This window comes from Narcine bancroftii, chromosome 4, assembly GCF_036971445.1.
Source record: "Narcine bancroftii isolate sNarBan1 chromosome 4, sNarBan1.hap1, whole genome shotgun sequence".
NCBI lineage: Eukaryota > Metazoa > Chordata > Chondrichthyes > Torpediniformes > Narcinidae > Narcine > Narcine bancroftii.
The window spans coordinates 292,700,418-292,725,399 of record NC_091472.1 but is presented as its reverse complement, the minus strand read 5'-3'; the positions used below and the strand labels follow the sequence as shown (position 1 = coordinate 292,725,399).

General features: G+C 38.6%; 1 protein-coding gene across 2 annotated transcripts in view; it reads right to left on the bottom strand.

Annotated features, from left to right (window-relative positions):
- Nucleotides 1-24,982, bottom strand: part of ly75 (lymphocyte antigen 75) — a 139,144-nt gene that overhangs the window by 47,086 nt on the left and 67,076 nt on the right. For both annotated transcript variants that reach the window (XM_069935393.1, XM_069935394.1), the window contains exons 12-19: nt 22,819-23,015; nt 21,142-21,284; nt 19,773-19,854; nt 18,363-18,434; nt 12,510-12,624; nt 9,163-9,198; nt 6,336-6,511; nt 5,056-5,120 (exon numbers count right to left, since the gene is read on the bottom strand). In XM_069935393.1, the coding sequence (XP_069791494.1) occupies nt 5,056-5,120; nt 6,336-6,511; nt 9,163-9,198; nt 12,510-12,624; nt 18,363-18,434; nt 19,773-19,854; nt 21,142-21,284; nt 22,819-23,015 (886 nt within the window). The remainder of the gene's footprint in view (nt 1-5,055; nt 5,121-6,335; nt 6,512-9,162; nt 9,199-12,509; nt 12,625-18,362; nt 18,435-19,772; nt 19,855-21,141; nt 21,285-22,818; nt 23,016-24,982) is intronic.

The window sequence follows — 24,982 nt, the reverse complement described above, 5'->3', positions numbered from 1 at the left end:
TTAATTCCCTCCTTATTCTCTCTATTCCATTACCTTCCCTTATTAATTCTTGTCTATACTCTCTATGTTTTCCTCTAATTACAGATACTTTCACATATGCCCATTGTCTCTATTCACTCTTATACCTCTTTACCCGCATACATATCAATCGTGGTCATTTTTACCCTCCTTACCCGTCTTCATCCCTCAGTCTATTTTTGTCTTTACCCACATACATATCAATCGTGATAATTTTTGCTCTCATTACCCGTCTTCATCCCTCAGTCTATTTTTGTAATTGTTCTGCAAATTTTCGTGCTTCTTCTGGATCCGAGAATAGTCTGTTTTGTTGTCCTGGAATAAATATTTTCAATACCGCAGGATGCTTCAGTGTAAATTTATATCCTTTCTTCCATAAAATCGCTTTTGCTGTATTGAACTCTTTTCTCTTCTTTAGGAGTTCAAAGCTTATATCTGGATAAATGAAGATTTTTTGCCCTTTATACTCCAGTGGTTTGTTGCCCTCTCTTACTTTTTCCATTGTCTTCTCCAGTACCTTTTCTCTTGTAGTATATCTTAGGAATTTTACTACAATAGATCTTGGTTTTTGTTGTGGTTGTGGTTTAGGGGCCAATGCTCTATGTGCCCTTTCTATTTCCATTTCTTGCTGTAGTTCTGGACATCCTAGGGCCTTAGGGATCCATTCTTTTATAAACTCCCTCATATTCTTGCCTTCTTCATCTTCCTTAAGGCCCACTATCTTTATGTTATTTCTTCTGTTATAATTTTCCATTATATCTATTTTTTGAGCTAGTAATTCTTGTGTCTCTTTAGTTTTTTTATTAGATTCCTCCAATTTCTTTTTTAAGTCTTCTACCTCCATTTCTGCTGCTATTGCCCGTTCTTCCATCTTGTCCATTTTTTTCCCCATTTCTGTTAAGGTCATATCCATTTTATTTATTTTCTTTTCTGTGTTGTTTATTCTTCTTCTTAAATCACTGAATTCCTGTGTTTGCCATTCTTTAAATGACTCCATGTATCCTCTAACAAGAGCAAGTATATCCTTTACCTTGCCTTTCCCTTTATCTATTTCACTGTATTCTTCCTCTTCTTCTTCCTCTGGGTTGGCCATCTGTTGTTTCTTTGATGCCCTTTCCTCCTCTTCTTTCTTGTTTCCATTGTCTTCTGTGGTCTCTTCTTGCTGCAGGTGTTCTGCAGCTGTCGTTGCTGGCTGTGGAGATCGACTCCCCAGCTGGTCCCCCCTCCCGTCGGTGTGTTTTTTTTCATGCGCATCGCGCATGCGCGAGGAGTCGCGCATGCGCGGTTGCGCACTTTTACTCGGCTCTGTGAGCCATTGTTGTAGTTCTTTTTCTACCGACCTGAGGTAGTGGGGTCTTCTCTCCACAGCGGGCCTCTTCGGACAGGTAAGGCCTTCACCTTTTTCCTCCGTTGTCTTCTCTTCCTCTCTTCTTTCCGTTGATTTTGATTTTTCTCCTTTTGTCTCCATCTTCTTTCCACCTTTATACTCACTTTTCTTTAACTTGTATTTCTGTGCCTTTGTATTTTCTCTTGTTTTTCCCGACTTTTCTGGAGAGGGCTGGAGTTCACCGTCCGGCCACTACTCCATCACGTGACTCCACCCAACTTCCTAACTACTGATGTCTATTATTTCCTTTCTGCAGCCTCCCTCCCTTTCTATAATAGCAGAGTAACTGTTGCAATTTTCCAGTCCTCTGGAACCATGCCAGAATCTATTGATTCTTGGAAGATCATTACTAATGCCTCCATAATCTCTATAGTTACTTCTTTCAGAACCAAAGGATGCTTTTTATCTGGTCCACGAGACCATTCAACTTCCCAAACACCTTCCCTTTGGTGATCTAACTGCACTTACCTCTCTTCCCTTACACACTTGAAAATCAGATATACTGCTAATGTCCTCCATAGTGAAAACTGATTAAAAATACACATCAAGTTCCTCTGCCATCTCCTTGTGTCCCGTTACAATTTCTCCAGTGTCATTTTCTATTGGTCCTATATCTACTTTACTTTTTTTTAAACTCTTAATATATTTAAACTGTTGTAGTTGTGAAAGGTACAAATAGAGTAGTCAAGGCACTTTGTCGATGATTCACTCTGTAGTCAACGTGTGCCGGTGCTGGAGGGAAAAAGACTCAAGGATGGCTGAAGGATGCCAATTAAACAGATTCGTCCTGGAAAATGTCAAATTTGTAAAATGTTTTTGGTGCTGTACGCATCTGGGCATGTGGAGAATATTCCATCCTGTTCATGATTTGTACCTTGTAAATAAATGGAAAAACATGAGGGTGTCAGAGGCAAGTCACTTGCCATAGGAAGTCCAATCTCTCATCTTTTCTTGCCCCCATAGTTGTGGCTAGTCCATTTGAGTGACTACTCACTGATTACCCTCAGGTTATTAATAGAAGGGGACCTGGTGATGGCAATGTCTTTCAGTGTCAAGGTAGACTGTTAAGATTCTCTCTCTAAAGAAGCCCTATTGCCTTGTGGTAAATAACATTTATGCCACAGATTGGCCTATGCCGAAATGTTGTCTTAGAGATGCTCCATGCAACCATGGGCCATTTCATTTGACAAAGACTTACAAATGGAATTGAGCATCACACAATCATCAAATATTTTCACTTTTGACGTTTTGCTGGAAGGAGCTGAAAATGGCTGGGACATCCCTTTTTTGGACCTACTATAATTTCCTCGCACTGTGATACTTGAAGTCCAACAATCACAATCATCACTTGTGTGAGATATCACTTCAAATTCAAGCTGATGAGGCACCCATACCACAGATTAGTCTGGAACCCAATGCTTTATAAGGCAAGCCTGTCATCTGAACAGCCCAGAATAAGAAATGGGTTCAGATCTCAATGCAATTATATGGTAATGTAAGCTGCCTTTGGACGTAGTAGTTTACAAAGAGCAGAGAACTGAATGGAGATTGAAGCACTGCACAAGCCACATCTTGGAAGAGAGAGAAGAATATAAGAATGTTTCAGAAATAACTAGACCAAGGCAGGTGAGAATCTTCAAATGGAAATTGTCAAACTTGAAAATTATAGTGTTAACTTTTATTTTGGAGGGGGATCTTGGCATTACTGGTAAGGACAGCATTTACTACCATCTGTATTTATTCTAGCAAAGGTAAGCTGTTTACTTGAACAGCGAGTTCCTTTCTGATGACAGTACTCCCCAGTGCTGCTGGGCAGGGAGTTCCATGATTTAGAGCCATGATTTAACAAAGAACCAGGAAAATATTCCAAATCTGGATGATGTGCGACTCCTGCAAGGGGTCCAGCTCCAGACAACTTTTAAAGAGTTGAACCACGCAAAGGCTGCTCTACCGAACTCAGGCAGGGATCATACTTGACAAATGTGGCATCATGTTCTCCACTGACATGGTTGGAATAAAAAGTTTGGAGGTCAGTAGGTTCAAGGGAATAAGTTCCAAGAATCAGTGAGCGAAGTGAACATAGAGGAGGCATGTATAAGATGGGACAGAGCAGGGGAAGTAAAGGTGAAATTAGAGATAACTGAACAAATTATCTCCATTACATTTGGCAGTTAGTGTGGAGAGAAAAACAGACTTCTTTTTTAGTTGAACGACCTTTCACCTTAGAAGGAAATCAGTAAAGCAGAGACATGAGATAGCTCTGGCTTGCAAGGCAAAGGAGATTTTAAAGAGATTCTCCAAGTATATTAAGGTCAAAAGAGAAAATAGGGTCTCGAGGGGCTGCTTTTCTCCAACAGAAGGGGACGAGTATATGAAATGAGTTGCCAGAGGAAGTGGCATTTAAATGATATTTGGACAGGATATGAGCCAAATGCAAGCAAATCAATGAGCTTACATGGATAACTCTTTTTCTTCACAGATACTTGTGACCTATGGAATACTTTTAACATTCTCTCAAGATTACTGTGCAGATTGATAGGGTAGTTAAAAAGGCTTATGGTATGCTGGCCTTCATTAGTCGGGGGATTCCTTCCTCCCCCTCCTCCCCAGTATTGTGATTTACTGGGATTATTGCTTAGAGGACTCTTTAAGGTCACCTCCTGACAGGAAGGTTGTGGAAACCATGGAGGGGTAAAATGATTTAGGAGAACGTATCTTATGAAGCAGGTTTCGCAGAGCAAAGGATTTTTCTTTTGAGTGAAGAAAGATGAGAGAGGACTTAATAGAGGTCTACTAGATTATGTGAGGCAAGAGTAGAAATCACTAGAGGACATCTGCACAAGGTAAGGGGATGAAAGTTTTTTTTTAAAAATGGAGAGAAGTGGGAGCTTGGAATGCATTATTAGGATGATGGTGGAGACTAGTACAATGGGGATATTTAAAAGACTCTTGGATACAGGTAAAAAAGAGGGTTATGGGTGTGAAGTAGTGAAGGTTTATTTTCTTAAGTAGGTTTATATAGGTTGTCATAATAATAATGTTCTAATTGTTTTTTTTATTTTGGGTTTTCAAAATAGGTCCTTTGTTAATTTTTAAATCTTCTATTTAAAAGAAAACTAACAAGTTGAAAGAAAGCAGTGTTTGTGATCAAAGATGATCCTAACTTTTAGAGTTCTATATTTCCACAATCTGAACAATCATTGTTAGGTTAGCAATAAATGATAAAAGATTAAATCCTCATCTAATATCAACCCCCACACATTTACTTCCAGAATTAGGATGTTGGATATTAATAATTTTTTTTAAATTCCAGCGCGGTCACTATTTACATACGAAAATTTAATTTTTTTTCCATTGTGAAGGACTTAATTAGGCTACTAGGTACACAGTAAATAATGGTTATCCATATTGAAACTGACAATTTCTCTGTTACAAGATTATATTAAATAAATACAACTTGGACTGCACACAAAGATAAATGTCAAACAGAAACTGAATTTTTTTCAATAAATATGTGGATGTTTCATAGGCCAGCACTACAACATTTCTGCAGAAGCAATGGGCTGATTCAGTTACTTTGAGAATTGCTTTCACAATATAAATGTAAGGAGCAAGAAGGAAGTTATGCCAACAATATTTGATATACTTACAAATATCTGTTCATTACACCATAATCAATTGTCTTTACCCACCATTTTGGCAACAAAGGAAAGTGCTGTGGGAGAAAGGAAAATAAACAATATTTATTTAATGCAATTTCAAGTTGGACATTATTTTCTTCCAATTCTATTTCCCACTTTGTTAAAAATAACTTCTCAACTCAAAATCTCTCTTCTTTTTCGTGATCCATTTTGTCTTTTGACGTAATTGTGTCTCTGACTTGGTTGCAGGGCTAATTCTCCAACTGAAGATGAGCATTTTTTCCCTTAACTTGATTAGGCATTTTCATTGTTCCACACTAGTCTATATAACCTGGTGACCTCAACTCAAATGCAGATATCACTATCAGTGCTTTTACCAGGTTTCTGAAGGAGGTTAGCAATTTTTTTTTAATTCAAAAGCTACATTATATTAGTGCAATGCACAAAGGAGCTGGAGAAACTTAGCAGACCAAAGAGCATCTCTTGGAAGTAAAGGACAACCAATGTTTTTGGCCTGAGCCTTTTGTCAAGGTACCTCCTATAAATGCTGTGTGACCTGCTGAGTTTCTTCAGCACTTTCCTGAGACTTTCCTGTTTAACTGGTTTCAAGATCTTGGCAACAGAGTCCTTCATGCCCTCATTGATTTATAGTGTCTGAATTCCAACTTAAAAAATGGCTGTTTTCAAAAGTGTTAAGTCATTTTCAGGTGAGACCATAATTTCTGTGTAGTTAATTTCAATTCAGACAATTGAGAGCACCTGAGAATGTTGGCAACAACAAACCAAGATAACATATGAATGCATATTTAAAAAATCTGACATTCTAGAAATTGCACATTGCTGAGGAACACGGATATAAAAAGAGTGAATATGATATATTCATGTTATTGAAACTTCAGTTTATGCATGTGGAATTACTTAGCATTCTAAAAATCGAGACTGTGGAGAGGAAAGACAGTTTTCCTGCATGATCCATTCTAAGATAATAGTTAAATTTTTGGCTGAGAATCCTCCAGCAGAGAACTGCCAGTTTTTCTATTAAGAAAATGTTCATGCAACTTAGCTTTAGACTGACGATTAGATGTGCTCACATTCAGTAACAAGGGGAAACTTTAACTCACCTAGTGAAAGTGTGCAATTGGAAATAAGAGTGTAACTCTCCTTTGTGGCACATTCATAACAAACTACATAAAGTTTTGGGTGTACTTCATCACATTATAAAATCACTTGTTGAAAGAAAAAAAGTTAACAATATTGCCAATAGACAAAAATCAAAATATGCAACTTACCTTCTGCAGATGAGTTTTAATCATTTTTATTGCAGGTTTCGATGTCACAGCAGCTAATTTGCTGTCATTTCTTGCACAATATAGATTTGCTTCTTGGTAAGTTAGCAGAGATTTGTTCACAAACCAATACTCGTTACCATCAATAACAACTGTGGGTCCATGAATACTCTGTCCATCTAAAGAAATGCAAAGAAAAATGGTGTCAGAAAAATAAAAAATCTCAGTTAATTTATCTTGCAAACAAAAAAAACCTAAATTTCATTTTGAGCTTGCTATTAAGACTCTTACCATATGATTGCTCGTGAGCAATTCAGCTAACTTTGTTTCCTGCCCCAGCCAGTGAGTCCCATGTGGGTTGGTTCTGGCTGGAAGACAACACCAGGCTGCGCGGGTGAGGTGAGTACATCGTCACATTTCATCAGATGTGCTCAAAAGCAACAGATTTTATAGTAACTATTCATTAACTGAAAGACAGCTGGCTAAATGTTGACACTTTTGGCCACATTATTTGTAATCTTGAAGGGCTTAAGGACCAGTTTCTGTGCTGCAATGTTCTATGGTTCTATTGGGTTGTTGGTCAGAGTGTTGATCTGCTTTCCACCAGTTACTTTTGTACTTGGAAGCATCTTCTGAAATCGATGCAAGTGACTTGGCATTAAACATAAATCATTCAATACGCTTTGCATCAATAATCCCAATGTAATGCTGAATGGCAGAACAACGCTGTCATATTTCAAAAGAATGAAAATTGTCAAAAACTGCACAGTCATTCAGGCAGCATTGCAAAGAAGGGAAACTACTGAAACAAAGTTTGCAGAGAAATGACAGCAGTTCCCTCAAAGAACCACTGGTATTTCCCAGTATGAGAACACCCACACAAATGTGTCCGAAAGCAGATCTTTCATGGCTATTCTGTGCAAAGTGGATCATGCATTCAATGGAGGTCAACAGCAGAGTAGAAATTGTGGCAAAGTTTCCTGTGATATGGATGGGAATGTCCACTTGAACAATTAATGCTTGACAGGTTTACAATAAATGTAGCTACATAGATCAATTTTTATTCCTTGATTTTGAGATTAAATGTTAGAAGTTTTTTCCTCAAATATTTTAATTTTGTTTTTATTTTGTAATTATTCCAAATATCAGATAAATCAATGTTCTGAAATCTTTGATTGTCTGATGAGCCAGCGTGCATCTTGCTGAGCTGTCATTTCTCTGCCTCTTCTGCCCACCCCTCACTGTGACCCTGGCCCCTCACTCTCCCCATGACAGGATTTTAGTGGAAGGCTCAATAATAGATCAAGGCATCATTGTAAAAGGTAAAAAGGTGGCTTTGCCAGGAAGTTCTCAATGGGCAAAGCAAAAGAAGTGCATGTCAACTGAGACAAGTGATCTGTGCAGACATCATTAAAGTCTCTGAAATAAAAAAATCTCTCTCTCCACATAGGCTCTTTAACCTGCTGATGTTCCCCAAATTTTGCATTTTTATTTCCAGCAACTGCAGTATTTTACTTTTATACTAGTCACTACATTTTAAAGTTGTTGATGATGAGGAGGAGGAGGCTGACATTTTAAAAAGTTTGGCTGATTAATTTCAAACCTGAAAATATTTTGGACATTTTTTCAGGGTTTAGGTGGCAATGATTGTCTACTTCTTTAATAAACTCTCAATCAGTGTTGTTGTCTAACTAATAGCCTCCCCATTCACTGGTAAATCACCTGCTGCACAAGAATCCACTGATTTGGATTTTGGGTGGACAGGAGGTATGGATGGGCAACAAGCGCAGAGACAATGTTATGAACATTAGACACACCCTTTACTTCCTTCTTTTAAACATTTTTTTTGCATCTTTGTACTCCTGAAATATTGACATAGTAGATCTTTATTAAACTGGAATATATGAATTTGTCCTAATAGAATTCAACCTCAGCAGTTTACCAAAAAAGATCTTCTGTTAAAGCAAAAGCTCAAGTTCATTGCCACATTCACCAAGAAGCAGTGATAGAAATAATTTTGCCAACAGGCCACTTGAACATCTTATATTCTGTACAAAGAAAATGTTAAGAGAGCTAGTAATATTGAAGTGTTGAAGCTAAGAGATTATACTTCACCATGCCACAGTGTCATTTCTTAATTATGTCAAGCTCTGGACCCCAATTACACTTGGCATGCGTGCAAATCCACTGTTCTTGTAACCCACATCTGACAGAACTTTAAAATGAATTTTATAAAGGCATCTGTATACATTTCACAAAATCATGTTCACTGTTGATCCCTCCACTTTATTTTCTTTACTTTGCACACAGCTGGAGAAATATTCATCAACTGCATGGCCATTTCAGAAAAATTTTCATTTCAAAGATATCTGTTAAATTAGCATCAAGGGTAGGATATGATGGCAAGGTTCATTCCTGAACACTCCACAAATCTACTCACCATACTTGTGCTTCTGATGTTTCTAAACTACACTTCTCAAAAATTCTGTGTGGTTCTCTCACATGTATTTTATTGGTTTAGTATGTTTTGTTATCTTAATTTTATCTTTGTCACCTGAAATTTTCATGCTTTAGTGAAGCTAAATACATACAAGTCTGCTGCATTGAGTGAAGTTGTTCACAGGAGAATAGCTGAGCATCATGTAATTCCTAGTTTCATTACTGGTAATATCTATATTCAGCACAGAGTGACTGCATTTTGATCTGTGTGTGCATCTGTCTCTGAAAATGTGGAAAACAGTATGGAATGATAGCTTATGTTTTCATTTTGACAAAAGAGCATACATTCCATGCAATTCAGAACCAAGCTAAAGTATAGACATTGACTTACCGGGAACATACCAGTCTGGGGTCCTCAACTTAACACCTGTCAAAGAAAAAGTGTAATTCATAACTTGCTAGCAAATTCTGATTTAAAATGATGAAGTATGGATTTAATAAAAAGACATTATAAAACAGAATATCAAATGGAATTTCAATAGAACTTGTCCAAATCTACCTCTGTACTTACAGTAAAATCCCTTAAGATTTTACTATAGGTACATGATCAACTTGTCAGAAAATTAAAAGCCCTCATGATCCAAGGAAAAGAACCACTGCGGAGTGGCCATTGTGTGACCGGCCAGTATGAGTAGGATTTAGAGGCTTTGGGTCCAGAGGCTTTGGCAAGCAGTGGCTGAAGAATCGATTCAGGTAATAGTTGTCCGAGAGGAAAGGAAGATTTCCATGAGAAGGCATAGGCAAGAGCAGGTTAGTTCAGGTAAGGTCTTTTTTCTTGTGGAAAAGTGGGAATGGCAGCCAGGGCAATAATTATGCTCCTCATGTTGGATGTGGGAGATCACCCCATCTCTGCTTCTCATAATCTTGTAGACCTATATTAAATTATTTTTCATCATTCTTTGCCCCAAAGAGAAAAGCCTCTGTTCACCTTACAAGTTTCTCTGATGACTACACCTGCAAGAAGTGCACTCAGGTACAGATCTTCACAGACCAAGTAAGGGAACTGGAATTAAACACTAGATCATCCAGGAGATTTATAGGGAGGCATCACACTAAGGAGGCCTGAAGCAGGTTGGTGGGTGACTGTCAGGAAGGGGAACAGAAGTTCAGTGCAGGTACCCCTATCCCATTCCCCTCAATAACGTGTTATATTTTGGATACTATGGAGGGGGAAGGGAGGGAGGAAATGATTGACCAGGGAAAAGCCACAACAGCCTGGTCTCTGGTACAGACTCTGATTCTTTGACTCAAATGGGAAAGGAAGAAAGGATAGCAATAGTGAAAGAGGATTCATTCGTTATGAGAATAGACAGGAGATTCTGCAGAAAGGATCAAGACTCTAGGATGGTATGTTGCCTCCCAAGGGCCAGGTTCTGAAATGCCCTTGATCAAATTCATAGAATATTTGAGGGGGGTGGGGGGGTAGGGGTTCAGGTTTGTGGATTATTGGGATCGTCTCTGGAGAAAGTATGACCTGTTTTAAAAAAGGAAAGGTGCACTTGAACTGGATAGGGACTAATATTCTTGAAGGCAGGTTTACAAGAGCTGTTGGGGAGGGATTACACAAGAGAGGCAGAGGGAGGGGTCAGTGTTAGGTCAGATGATGGAGCAGTTGGTGAAAAAGTAGATGTTATATGTGGTGATACTGCGAGGAAGGACAGGCAGTGGATGGAGCAAAAATGCAGTCAGTGGATGCATTGAAATGTGTACATTTTGATGCAAATAGTATTAAAAATAAGGGTGATGAACAATACATGAAATAATGATGTTGTGGCCATTACAAACACTTGGATGATGCAAGAATATGATTGCCTGATGAAGGTAGGCTCTTTCAAACTGCAGCACCCAGGTAGGCCTCCTGGGACCTGGGTGCGATTACTGGGTCTTGGGTGCAGGAAGCACCTTTCAAATTGCAGGCAGACTTGCCTGTAAAATCGCCAACCCTGTGATTTAAGGGGGGGATCCTGACCTCGCGATGACATGGTGAGCGACATGTCATGCACTCATGGGAAGTATCGGCCATCAGTCTCCCCCCCCCCCACCTCTCCTGACAGTCATCAACACCCCTTCTCAGTGATGTGCCACCACTGCTGTAAATGGGAGTGTTCATGGGGGGTGTGGTTGCTGCCACGACTTGCAGCTCCAGTCCGATCACACCCCACTCCCTCTCCGTATAGAAACAGTCTCTCTCCCCACCCAGTGGCAGTGACCTCTCCCCCCCTCACCCCACCATGACAGGAACCTCTTTCCCCACCCCACTCCCCAATTGTGGACCCCTACTCTCCTCTCGATTGCAGCTGCGACACCTCAGCCAGGGTTCCCTGTGACACAAGCGCTGACATCAGAGTAACCAGGTCAGCCATTTCTCCTTTCAAACCACCAGACCAGTAAAAGTCCGAATAAATTGTACTGGGTTCCCTGGCCACCTCTGCGGTAGGTCAGGGACCTGGTTAGGTTCTGAATGGGTTGACCCAGTTGGAACCTTTAAAATCACCATGTAACTGGGTTGCTAACCATGCAAATTGTTTGGTCAATGCCATTTTACATGGCAGTTTGAAAGTGCCTGGTGTATGGTCTATTGGCTTTCATTGCTCGGGGGATTGTAGTTCTATACAATAGAGTAATGTGTTCACTTGTCGCCTCATTATAGGAAGGATGTCGATGCTTTGGAGAGGATGCACAGGAAATTTATTAAGATGTGGCCTAGATTGGAGAACATGTCTTAGTTAGCGAGGCTGACAGAGCTGAGACTTTTCTCTTTGGAGTGATGAAGGATGAGAGGTGACTTAATAGAGGTGTATAGGATCATGAAGGGTCTAGATAGGATGGATAGCCAACACCTTTTGTTGGGGTGATAATATTAATTCCAGAGGATATCTGTTTAACATGATGGGAGAAAAATTCAGGCAAATTTTTTTACTCAAGAGCCGCGGGTACCTGGAATGTCTTGCCAGGTGTGCTGGTGGATGTTTTAAAATAGTGGCATTCAAAAGACTCTTAGCTAGGGACATAATGTAATAAAAATTGAGGGTTACGGGTGTGATATAGAGAAAAAATTTGATTGTTGTGAAGATTTACACAAGTTAGCACAATATTGTGGGCTGAAGGGCCTGTACTGTGCTGTTATATTTTCTGTTTTATACTCAATCCAAAATGATCTGGTAACAGGAAGCAAAAAGCTACTGATGAGGGAATGCTGAAGAGGAAACCATGGAGCTGATTAACATGAGCTGTTGAAGCGTGATGAATGATTTTTGACAAGTAACATTAACCATTTACACAGACACTATTTGACATGCAAAGTAATTCCAAGATTTTCCATCTTCATTTCAGAATGCAAGCATCTACAGATTTCTTAATTTTTGTGTAAAATTAAGTTTGGCAATAAAAGATCCTTTACAATATGAAGGCATGTTTTACATTGCAATGTTACTAATGGATTAAAAAATTGAGTTATGGAGGAAGAAATGGAAGTGGATTTAAACCAGATGACTCTTATCAGTCAGGATATGAACGACTAGATGAAAGTTCTCCTTTCGTGCCATAAATTTCTGTGACGATAAGAAGCCACGGCACTAAATGCTTAATGATTTAAAGCAGCAGGAAAAAAAATGTGGCAGCAGACCTCATTGAAATAAGGCAAATAATTACAGTTAACCTACAAAAATAATAATTTACCTTTCGGTATCTGGCACACCCATTCAAGTTTTATATCACAGTAGAAAGGCATGAGGTGATAGTCAAATTTCTTTCGGATTTCAATCATAAAAGTGTGCCACAAAGGCTTCTGTGTCTGTGAAAATACAAAGAAAGTTGGTTCCATTTCATGTAGAAGATGTATAATACAGTTGGCAATTCCAACTGACATCTGCAATAGGTGACCACACCCAGTGTCAAAGGAGCATTCAAATAAGAACACATTGCTTCTGAACATTTCATACATAAAAATGTTAGTACTCCTACCAAGCACAGAAGTCAAAATCGTTTCACTGCCGCATAAACAAAGCAACTGCTCTTTGTTTAAATTCTCTTTGTGACCTCTTCCACAATCAATTTTAATGACAACTATCCAGACTAAATTTCATTGGGTAAATCTGTATTTTGCCTCAAGATTCAATGACTGGCAAATGAAAATTGGACAGTTTGGGGGGGGGGGGGGGGTGGGGGTGGAAGAGATACTGCTATCTCTTTAATGCATAGAGATCCCTGTGCCTATCCCATTGGAACTGATCATCTCTCTGCTCCTCCACCTTCCAACCTCTTCCCCTGTGACTAGATTACTACAGGAATAGACTGTTTTTCAAATCTCATTTTATCTGAGATTTATATTATTTATACACACAACTTATTGGCTGACAACATGCACATCATCTTCAGCTGTTCTTTTTTTTTTAAAATCAGGCACAACCAGTCAGGTATGCAGAAATAAAAAAATATTTTTTACCCCCAAAATATTAAAGGTTAATTTGTGAAGTTGGTGAAGGGTTAAATAGGCACTAGCAGACAGAAATTTTCAAGGTTCAAAATAATTTGAAATATTTGCAAGTACAGTAAAACCTGTTATCCAGAATTCAAGCAACTGGCAGCCTCAAACAATCAGCAAAAAAAAAAAATCACGGAGAAAAAATAGGTTTAAAAAAAAAGCAAGTTTAAAATCGGTGCACCTCGTTGTTAGTTCGCCAATTACCATTACACAACTTCAAGCAACCAGAAAACTCACTTATCCAGCATCTATCAATCCCCATATGTCAGATCTTCTTCTTTGGCTTGGCTTCGCGGACGAAGATTTATGGAGGGGGTAAATGTCCACGTCAACTGCAGGCTCGTTTGTGGCTGACAAGTCCGATGCGGGACAGGCAGGCACGGTTGCAGCGGTTGCAAGGGAAAATTGGTGGGTTGGGGTTGGGTGTTGGGTTTTTCCTCCTTTGTCTTTTGTCAGTGAGGTGGGCTCTGCGGTCTTCTTCAAAGGAGGTTGCTGCCCGCCGAACTGTGAGGCGCCAAGATGCACGGTTTGAGGCGATATCAGCCCACTGGCGGTGGTCATGTGGCAGGCACCAAGAGCTTTCTTTAGGCAGTCCTTGTACCTCTTCTTTGGTGCACCTCTGTCACGGTGGCCAGTGGAGAGCTTGCCATATAACACGATCTTGGGAAGGCGATGGTCCTCCATTCTGGAGACGTGACCTACCCAGTGCAGTTGGATCTTCAGCAGCGTGGATACTATGCTGTTGGCCTCTGCCATCTGGAGTACTTCGATGTTGGTGATGAAGTCGCTCCAATGAACGTTGAAGATGGAGCGGAGACAACGCTGGTGGAAGCGTTCTAGGAGCCGTAGGTGATGCTGGTAGAGGACCCATGATTCGGAGCCGAACAGGAGTGTGGGTATGACAAAGGCTCTGTATACACTAATCTTTGTGAGGTTTTTCAGTTGGTTGTTTTTCCAGACTCTTTTGTGTAGTCTTCCAAAGGCGCTATTTGCCTTGGCGAGTCTGTTGTCTATCTCGTTGTCGATCCTTGCATCCGATGAAATGGTGCACCCGAGCTAGGTAAACTGGTTGACCGTTTTGAGTTTTGTGTGCCTAATGGAGATGTGGGGGGGGCGCTGGTAGTCATGGTGGGGAGCTGGCTGATGGAGGACCTCAGCTTTCTTCAGGCTGACTTCCAGGCCAAACATTTTGGCAGTTTCCGCAAAACAGGACGTCAAGCGCTGAAGAGCTGGCTCTGAATGGGCAACTAAAGCGGCATCGTCTGCAAAGAGTAGTTCACGGACGAGTTGCTCTTGTGTCTTGGTGTGAGCTTGCAGGCGCCTCAGATTGAAGAGACTACCATCCGTGCGGTACCGGATGTAAACAGTGTCTTCATTGTTGAGGTCTTTCATGGCTTGATTCAGCATTATGCTGAAGAAGATTGAAAAGAGGGTTGGTGCGAGAACGCAGCCTTGCTTCACATCATTGTTAATGGAGAAGGGTTCAGAGAGTTCATTGCTGTATCTGACCCGACCTTGTTGGTTTTCGTGCAGTTAGTTGGATAACCATGTTGAGGAACTTTGGGGGTCATCCGAGGCGCTCTAGTATTTGCCAAAGCCCTTTCCTACTCACGGTGTCGAAGGCTTTGGTGAGGTCAACAAAGGTGATGTCAGATACCAGTGGTTTTACTGTACCTGTATTCCCATGATCAGCATTAGGCTTGTGTGAATTCAAAGAGGAATTCAGTAAACTTAATGAGAGATGAGAAAATTGAAACAGAATATGGAAAATAAAAGCCAACAACTGAAATTTATTTGGATGAGGCCATGAATATTTTTTTCAACATAGTCTTTGTAATATACCAAAAAAGTTTTTTTTAAGGATTTGAATGCAATTGTTAAGAAATTTTTATGGAAGGGTAAATTGGCATAAATTAACATGGAAATATAAGTTAGGGGGTTTGCAACTTGCGAATTTCTTAATTATAAAGCCACTCAATTAAAAATTATAAATAGGTTGTTTGATTTAGATAGTCTTTTGACTTGGCTAGATATAGAATTGAAGAGAATTGGAGAAGATAAAATAGATTATTTTATTTTTAAATGGAAAAGTAAATTAGTGGTTATAAATCACCTATTTTATCTCATTTGATAAGTAAAACTATTGGTAATCAAGGTGAATTGTCTAGATATACACCTTTGTTTCAGAATAAATGTTTAATTTTTATGGTTGATAATAACCTTCTTAAAATTTGGAATCAGAAAGACTGCTTTGAATTGAGTTTTTTTTTACAATTTGAAAGGTTGAAAGAAAAATATCAAATCCCTACTCATACACTTTTTTGTTATTATCAAATTAAATCAATGTTATTTGATTATTTTGGGAGACATTTGCTTTTACCTAAAGAATCAAAATTAGAAATGTTGGTCCAGGGTGGAGGAAAGAAGGGTTTTATTTGAAATGTATAAATTACTCCAGCAGAAAATGACTAAAATTGAGTTGCATAACTCACAACTTAAATGAGAGAAGGATTTGGGGGGCGGTTAAATTTGAAAATGGTCATTGGAGGAATATTTGTAGAGATAGTATGACAAAATTAAATTGGTAACTTATAATTTTGTATTTCAATTATACTTAACCCTGGAATGTTTGAAAAAAAATATAAGCTGAGTGTTTCGGAACAGTGTTTTTGATGAAATGATCAAAAAGGTACGTTTTTACACTCAGTGTGGTCTTGTGATAAAGTTAAGGGTTTTTGGTATAGAGTAAGAAATTGTTTACAAAATATTTAAAAAATAAAATTTCCTTTAGATCCAAACATTTTTTTTAATTGGCGATGCTAGTGAAATGGGTTTGTCATATACACTGGATAAATTTCAAAAGGCATTTTTGAGATTAGCTTTAACAGTAGCAAGGAAATGTACAGCTATTTCATGGAAAGATCAAATGGATCTTAATTTACAAAGATGGCATTTGGAATTAAGATCATCTATTCCAATGTTCCAATGGAGAAGATAACTTATAATTTAAGGGATAAATATTATGCATTTAAAAGGATTTGGAGCCCATATTTGGATTATTTTAATTTGAAAATTTAATGTTAGGTCTGAGTGCTGCTGGGTCACTTTATATAGTAAATGAATGAGGTTTGGTGTTCTCCTCTTTATCTTTTTCTTTTTTAGGTGGGTAGGGGGGGGTTTAGAGATGGGATAGAGGGAGGGTGTAGTTTTAGGTTTTGAGGGAGGTTTGGGTTTTTTTTTGGGTAGGATTTTTTGTAGTTTCTTGTTAGTTTATACTTCTGTCACCATGTTTAAATTTTGACATATTCATATTTTTCCTTTTTGTAACTATGGTTATGGCTTTTTTTTCTATAAATATTAAAAAGGACTGAAATCACACAATTCCATGACATCTGCAATGCTTATTCACATTTTCAGTTACTCCATCGCTGAAACAGAATCTTAACCTGATAACACTAATGCACAATGCCATCACAAGCAAGTAAATGACAAACCATTTCCTTCTGAACATATTGTGAAAGTGTTGTCGTCAAGACCCTTTCTAGCTCACCAATGTTGGGATGTTGGAGTGTACCATTCATGTCATTGTATGGCTTCAAAAGCAGGGTACAGACCACAGATCGCCCATAAAACATTAAAGCACCAAATAGGCCCTTCAACCCATGATGTTGTACTGACCTATATAAACCTACTCTACAATAGTCTAAGCCTTCCCCACACAAACTCATAACCCTTCATTTTTCTTACATCAAATTACTTTTCTTAAACCCATTCAAATCCTCTCAATACTCACTTCAGATCTGTAACTAAACATTTGCTGTTCACCTGGATGGTTTCACCAGAATAAAACTTTCTGAACTCGACTCCATTAAGGATAGAGCTGTGAGCATAACTTAATTGATAAGTATTCCCTCAACTAATAGTGCACTGTGGACTACAGAATACGCTGGAAGAACTTGGAAGTTGCTTGGAAGGCACCAAACAGTTTTGTGGACTTCATTAAGAGCACAACACATAAAACAATTACAGGAGCACAGTTATGTCATTGAAATTAAGCAAAGGCTTCACCATCGTCTATTCATAGCACGTTGAGCGAAGCCATTAGCATAGTGCCATTAGCGCACCATTGAGCTGGGTCTGTAAGGAGTTGGCATGTTCTCCCCATGTCTGCGTATGTTTTTTCCTGGGGGCTCCAGTTTGCCTCCACCCTTCAAAATGTAAAGGGGCTATAGGTCAATTGGGGCATTTTGGTGGCACGGACTCGTGGGCCAAAAGGGCCTGTTACTGTGCTACATGTTTAACTTTAAAAAAAAATTAAGGCTAAGTAACAAATGTGGCTTCAGCACATCCAAAGGACCTCAAATAAAACAATTTGTAGGAAGTACAAAAAACTGGAGTTTCAAGCAAAAAAAAGATTGAGGAACTCAGTGGGATGAGGAAGATCTGTGGAGGTGAAGGACAATTAATGCTTTGGGTTTCAAACCTACATCAAGTTGGAGGGTCCAGAGGGAGGATGGCTTGTATAGAGGGTTGAGAGGGAGTGTTAAGACGGGAGTTGGTACATGATAGGTGGAGCTAGATGGGATGGGGGATGATGGGAAGATAGTGCCAGGTTTGGGAGGATAGGGTGGTGGGTGAAATGAGGAAACATACATTGAGAAAGCAAATAAAAAAACAATGGGAAGATGAAACCAGATTGGTGAGGGGGAAGGTAAAGCCGGAGACCAGAAGGTTGAAGTGGCACCAGATAAGGGAGAGACAATGGACAGATAGAACCTGTTGGGAATGGAATAAAGAGGGTAGGCCAGTGTAAAGGGCCGGGGGGCGGGGAGAAGGAAAAAGAGAGAGAGAGATAGGTGTGTGATGGGCAGAGGGAAACAAAGTGAAAAAAGGAGCTAGAACATCGAGAGATGTATAGGAGTGGGAAGGGAACATGGGTGTGACCAATCTGAAATTGTAAAATTCAATGTTCATATCATTGATTGGAAGCTACCCCAGTCGAATATGAAATGCTGTTTTCAATCTTAATGCCATATCTATAATCTCACCTGAAATGCAGCACAGTCTCGAATAGCATAATCGTCTTCTTTAAATTCAACTGGCAAGACCACCAAGGACACCTATAAAAAAATTAAAATATTGCACACAGAGTATAAAAAGGTAGAAACTTAAAATGTCTTGTAAAAATCCAACAGTTCAGGGCTGTGCAATTGTTGAAGAGATATCCTGACAAGATTCCTACACAAAAGGTCTCAAGAACTTGAGGAATTAATACAAAGGAGAGATACATATGCAGGCAATTTTTAATTAAGCATATTTAAATTAAAATCAAAATATTTTGTGGCATCATAACTTTTAATATAAAGTGTTCATTTAAAGAACATATTTAACTTTTAATAGTTCATGGATGTTTATGATCAGCAGAGAGATTCACAAACATTCAAATCCTTGACAACTGGTTCACTGCCTTTCAATCTGGATTTGATTAAATTAGCAGAAGGCTCACTGATCAGGTCAGAGACACTTTTCTTACAAATGCTTATACAGAGATCTTGTTCCAGCCAGGAACACATTTAGCAGATTGGTGAATTGCTAACTCAGTAAGACTACAGCCAAGTAGTAATTTTGAATCATTAAGAAAAATTCAGTGCACTTCCTGGACAATGACTGTTACAGAGGCGAGATCAGCAGAAGGAATATTCGATCCCTACTCTGTGATTGTATCTCAAATGGCAACAATGAATGATTGTGCAAAAGATGAAAAAAAAGACACCCTGATTCAGTTTGGTATGCAGTTACTGTGGTGGATAATTGATTTCAGTTGACATATTATGTAATGTACACACGTGGTGCATTTTTAAGTTAATCTTCTAAGACAGCAAATGTGTAATTAAATAAATGTGAAAAGGCAAACAATGTACCAACTCAAGAGAGAACAGATCTGTGGAGACAGGATGAACACTTGGAAATCTCATTGGGTAACAAAAGAATTTGAAGTAGTAAAGCCTTTTCTCAATTCTACCTCCTTATTCAAATGTATACATTTCAGCTTCAGTGAAAATTCAGACCATTGCTGAATCAAAACTATTATTTTGGTGCCCATTAACTGACTTCCTATCTGTGAATCAGATTTGCGTTCCATTTCAGAAATTTGAGCACAGGAATCTTGATGGCACTACTGTAGTACTGAAGAATAGCTTCACACTTGGATGACACATTTCAATAAGATATTAAACCAATGGCTGCTCTCCCTGGTGGACACAAAAAAACCCTCAACTTCATTGTGGAGAACAGGTGCTCCGTTCATTTATTATTAAAGCAAAGAGCTAAATTCACCATGACAGTACATGCTTACTAGATGCAACCACTGAGTTGAAACAGTTTGGCATAACATTGGACTTCAGATAAGCTTTTATGAACAAAATTAAGCTGTTATATTCTATGAGAGATAAATTTACCGGCCGGCCATCACTCCATCCCCAAGAGCCTTTGGAATCTGGATTTCTCTTGTTTAAACCAACCCAAAACCAACGTTCATTCCTGCAAAGGAAGAAATGAAAAGTATATCGAGTGTTAAAACCCTTAAAACAAGATAGGCCATTCAAGGTTCTCAATATTCTATTGGGCTGCAGTTAATCTACTAAATTTAAAAACAAAATACTGGAAATGCAGGCATCATTCTCCTGTTCATGTGAACATGCTGAACAAAAACAACTATCATGTTTCCTACATTGCAACAAAACAACTTAATTGGCTGCATATTTTTTTGAGAGAGCCTGAAAGAGGCATAGCAATGATAATGAGTTTCTGGTCATCAACATTGCACAAAGTACATCTGTACTAAAATTCTTCCTTGCAGAAAACAACTTGACAAAGCAATTGAAAACTGCATACCAAGTACTTCAGTGAATTAATATTGTCAGTTATCCAAGTGTACAAATAAATGACAGCAATAATGTAGACAGTCCTTTTGTGGTGTCAGAGCAGTCTTTAATTAGTGTTACAAGGGGAGGTTCAAGAGCCCGATAACTGTTGAAAGAAAGCAGTTTCAGAATCTAGAGGTGGAATGTAGAGCCACGCGTGCATGCACTTACATGCACAGACACACCTTTACTTGAGTTTCAGCATTTGTGTTTCCAGTCACATGCAGTCCTCATGGACAAGAAATCTTCTGATGGATATCTGGGGTTCTACGCCAAAGGGTTTGAACTGTTCAGCTCTCTAATACTCTATTCCTCTTCTCAAAAATCACCCGTTTCTACACCAGTTTTACAGTTTGCACCACAAAGTTTACAATTGCTGAATAATTTGAATGTAATGTAACATAAGCAACACAGTCTGTTGCAACCTAAAAATAATTTAAAATTTATTTCATTTTTAATTCAGTTGTCATTTCTATGCGATTAGATGTGAATTGTTCAAAATTAATCTGGAACACCTATAAGTGATGAGCAAAGTTTAAAAGTTAATTCACACTTATTATCCAGCAAGCCCCAAAATTTAAGTTGACATCCCCTTAGTACAAGATGTAGCAACTTGAAATCTGCCCTGTGAATGCACAAACTGTGTGCACTTTGCAAAACTGAAATTCAATATACATTTTCTCCATTAATTGGAACTTAATTGCAAATTATTGCTCACTTTGGTGAGCACTGGGACAGACAGAAATTATTTGGTGAATATCTTCTCCAGTTAACATCTAACTCACAGTACGCAAAATGTGATTTTTTTCCCCCCCAGTGATACTTTGTAAACTGTTAACATTTAAAATGCAAAGAATAAAAGAAACAAGAAAGAAACTGCACACATTATTATTATTTTACTTACGTAATTGTTTTTCTCAGCAAGTTGTGAAGATATAACATTTCATCATTGTGAGCAAAACTTGGTAGGTGGGCGCCTAATGCCTCACAGAATCTTTCAGCTTCTTCCCATGTTCTCTTTCTTGCCACTCTCTCATGGTGAAAAATCTACAAATTTAACTTAAGGTCATCATTATTCCTTTGACTTGCAAAAGCAATATATTTCAGAATTTAGAAATTCAAAATATGTAAATGCTAGAAATTCACAGTGGTACATTTGGAGAGAGAAATGTATTTGGCATTGCAGCTTGATAATCATTCCAATGAGTAATGAGGTAACTCAGGCCTTTGCCAAGGGGATATCAAAGGAAAAGATTATTCAGTGAAGGAAGGACACATCTTACAACCCTTCCTCATTCCTCCAGTCTTTAACAACTTCTGCTGGAATATACGCCAGCCATCCTCCCCAAAAAGACTCAACATAGATGTCCTCTTGTTTCTTATCATTGCTGACCCTCCATGGAGGTAAATTTCTGGAAATCTCTACCCTCAAGTTGTGTAGACCATTGAGGACATTTGAAGAGGAACATTTTTCAAAAATCAGATTTGAGGACAATGTGGAACTAGTGTGGAAAAGGAGACAAGACCTGGGACAGATTGGCCATGATCATACTGGAGCAGGTTTGAGAACTGCTCCACTCCTGGTCTTACTATCTTGTTATGATACCTGCTATCTCCCAACACAATCAGAAACCAGGAAAAAGTGGGAAAGGAGTGGAAATTTCCATTCTGCCTGACATTGTTGAATGCCACCTCAGAATCATAGACCATTTAGGCAAGACATTAATCGAGAGAGCAAATTTATGTAAAGAGTAATTAACAGCTGACACGATGATTTACAACCAGGCACAAGTGTACTAGCTTGCTGGAGTAGATGTCCATACACGTAAATGCTCCACAGTAACTGGATGTGGCCAACAGTAGGGAAGCATTCACGAAAAGGCTGATGCTAATCCACCCTGAAATTCTGGTGCAGTCACCAGCCTAAGTGACTGAATGCAAAAGAATGGAAGGATACAAAATCAATCTCATCCATTTTTTTTAAAAATGTTGTATGGAGCTGGGAAAGCATTTGGGGTTAAAAAAAAGGAATTAAATAGGCCTTTTCCATTCTGCCCGACATTGTTGAATGCCAATAATCTTAGCCCTTACATACATCTCAAAGTGTTTATTTTCCCTTTGATTTCTCTTCTGAAAGATAAATACCATAGGTCATTAAACTCTTCTGTATCCGTGTAATGACTTCAGTTAAATGATTTGGTTGGAAGGGTTAAATGTTTACTGAATAAAATTACATCTTTTCTTAATGCCCAAATGTAGACATTCTCCTAAGAAGAGCAAATGCTTCCCTCCTTGTTCAACTTTGTATCTTAAAGAATTTTACTTTACTGAGAAATTTCTGTTGTGAGGACGTGTTAATAGGCTTTAAAAATTACCTTATAAAAACAATGAAGTGCAAAATGCAGATCCTGTGGATGTATATTTTAGTTTTCAAATTTTAAAAACATTGCACTTTCCACAGGAAGCACATTCCTAAATTTACTCTCAGTTTCAAGTATTAACATGTCCCTTGATTTTAGTGTGTCCAGGATTTTGCTGCATATGGGGCATACATCAGATAAATGATTTTTCAGTTATTCACCTTGTAACAATGATGTATTTCCGTATTAGTATGCCAACCAGATGGACAAGGGCCTGTTGGGAGTTCTTCTTCTGTTTCAGTCTCATTGCCAATTCTCTTCTTACAAATAGACTTTGCTTTTAATGTGCGACAGTTTCCAACCTCCCATCGTCCGAGAAATTTCCCTGCAGCCATGACAACACATCCACCTGGAAATCCTGAAACGCATCAGGAGCTTCTGTAAATAATGTCCATACTGCAACCTTTTGAATTTAAATTATTCTCAAGTACAGATTCTTAACTATTTTGAAAACCTTTGTGATTTTCAAGACATCGATGCTCTCAGAAAGTGCACAGAAACTTGGGCTGTCAGAAATGTCTAACAACTTTGCTTCTGCAAATACATTGCAAGTCGAAATGTTGGGATCTGCAGGTTTATCAAATTTATTAATACATCAAGGAACAGGATGAACAAGAGGAAGAAGCAAACTCAATGGCAGGTTATTACTTCAGTTAAATTTCCTTTTTATTTTAGGGAAGGAGTTTGTGCTCAGTAAACCTGAAAGCCTGACTCCTAAAGGACTACTTGTCTCATCAATTCGAGCCAGAAGACATACTCTTAATCATTCTTTCCCATGCTTCAGCAGCAAATGTTTACATATCAAGAGTTATGATTCCAGCCTGTTAAAGAGGGAATGACTTCTCCTGCAGCTTGTAACAAGAGTCTTTCTAGGACTTTTACACAAGATCTCGTTGGAGAGGGGTTTGTGCTGTGAAGCGGAGCTCTCTGGAACTGTGCTCTTCCAAAACAAAATCCAGTATAGCTGAATGTGGGAAAATGGCCAAAATGTAATCATTTTTTTAAAAATGTATTTTCATCAATGAATATAGTGAGGGGAGAAATTACAGTCACTTAAGAAGATAACCACCCTGCCCAGTGCCCACTTCCAATAAGAAATATCACAATCTCATCAGTACACAGCCATTGAATGAATGGCACTTACAAACAGCTGTGAATTTCTTGCTGTTATAAATGTTGAAAAAAATAACTCCAAGCCACGAATATGGATCCCAATAATTTTATACAGCTATGTGACAATGGAATTTGATTTGAATCCTGTGATTGGAGGTTGAATGGTACCTAATCTGGTACTACACTAGATTAGGTTCTATTTATTAACTATCTGCCTGATATAATAAAGTACATTATTACTTGAGAGGATTTGTCATTTCATTTAATGGCATACATCATATGTAATTATTCAAGAAAGAAATGTCATTTGCTGATAAATGGATGTATTGAACTAAGTAGAGACTCATAAATAATATCATTGACATTTTGGGGCCTGGCTCAAAATTCAACTGATTTATTCTCAGACATTCAAGGCAACATCTCTTAAAAGGTTTTCCATGAAGTTGAAAATTGCTGATTGTTTTGTAGAAAATAGAGCTGCACCTCCCATGTGGCCTTTGATACAATTATCACCAATCGCCACATCTCCTGCCTCATGTCAGGACATAGCAGTATATTTCAATTATGATCATGTGATTTTACTGTTTTGCAAGTGGTTTTACAGCTGAGTGTTTTTGTTCTATCCTGGGCCAAGTTCAAACTGATCATGTGCCCTTTTTGCACTCTCTTTACCACTCTATTTCCATGTTCTTTTCAGCCTTTGTTTAGATCAACTGGTTTGTCATCTTTCACTCATGTACAACGTCAAGTTTATAAGTTAAAGTTTACATCTACAACCAGATGAAACGGTTTCTCCTAACTATGGCGCACACAATACACAGCACATACCACATAAATAATAAAGATTTCCCAGCCTGGCAGTTCTACTTTTGATGCTCTTATACCTCCTCCTTGATGGTAGTAGGTCAAAAATACTGTGTGGTGGATGGAAAAGGTCCTCCATAATTCTTTGAGCTCTATTTAAGCCACATTCTCAGTAAATGTTGTCAATAGAGGGAAGGGAGACCCCAGTAATCTTCTTAGCCATTTTGATGATCCTCTGCATTGACATCTGGTCCAATGCATTGCAGCTACTGTGGTAAACCATTGTTTGTATATTTAACTGTCTGGCATGTCCATTTGCTGACTGTCCTTGTGGCTCCACCCAGTTCAGGACAGCCCCCTCCCCAGTTCAGGACAGTCAACCAGCAAGGACATGCCTCCATTCAATTG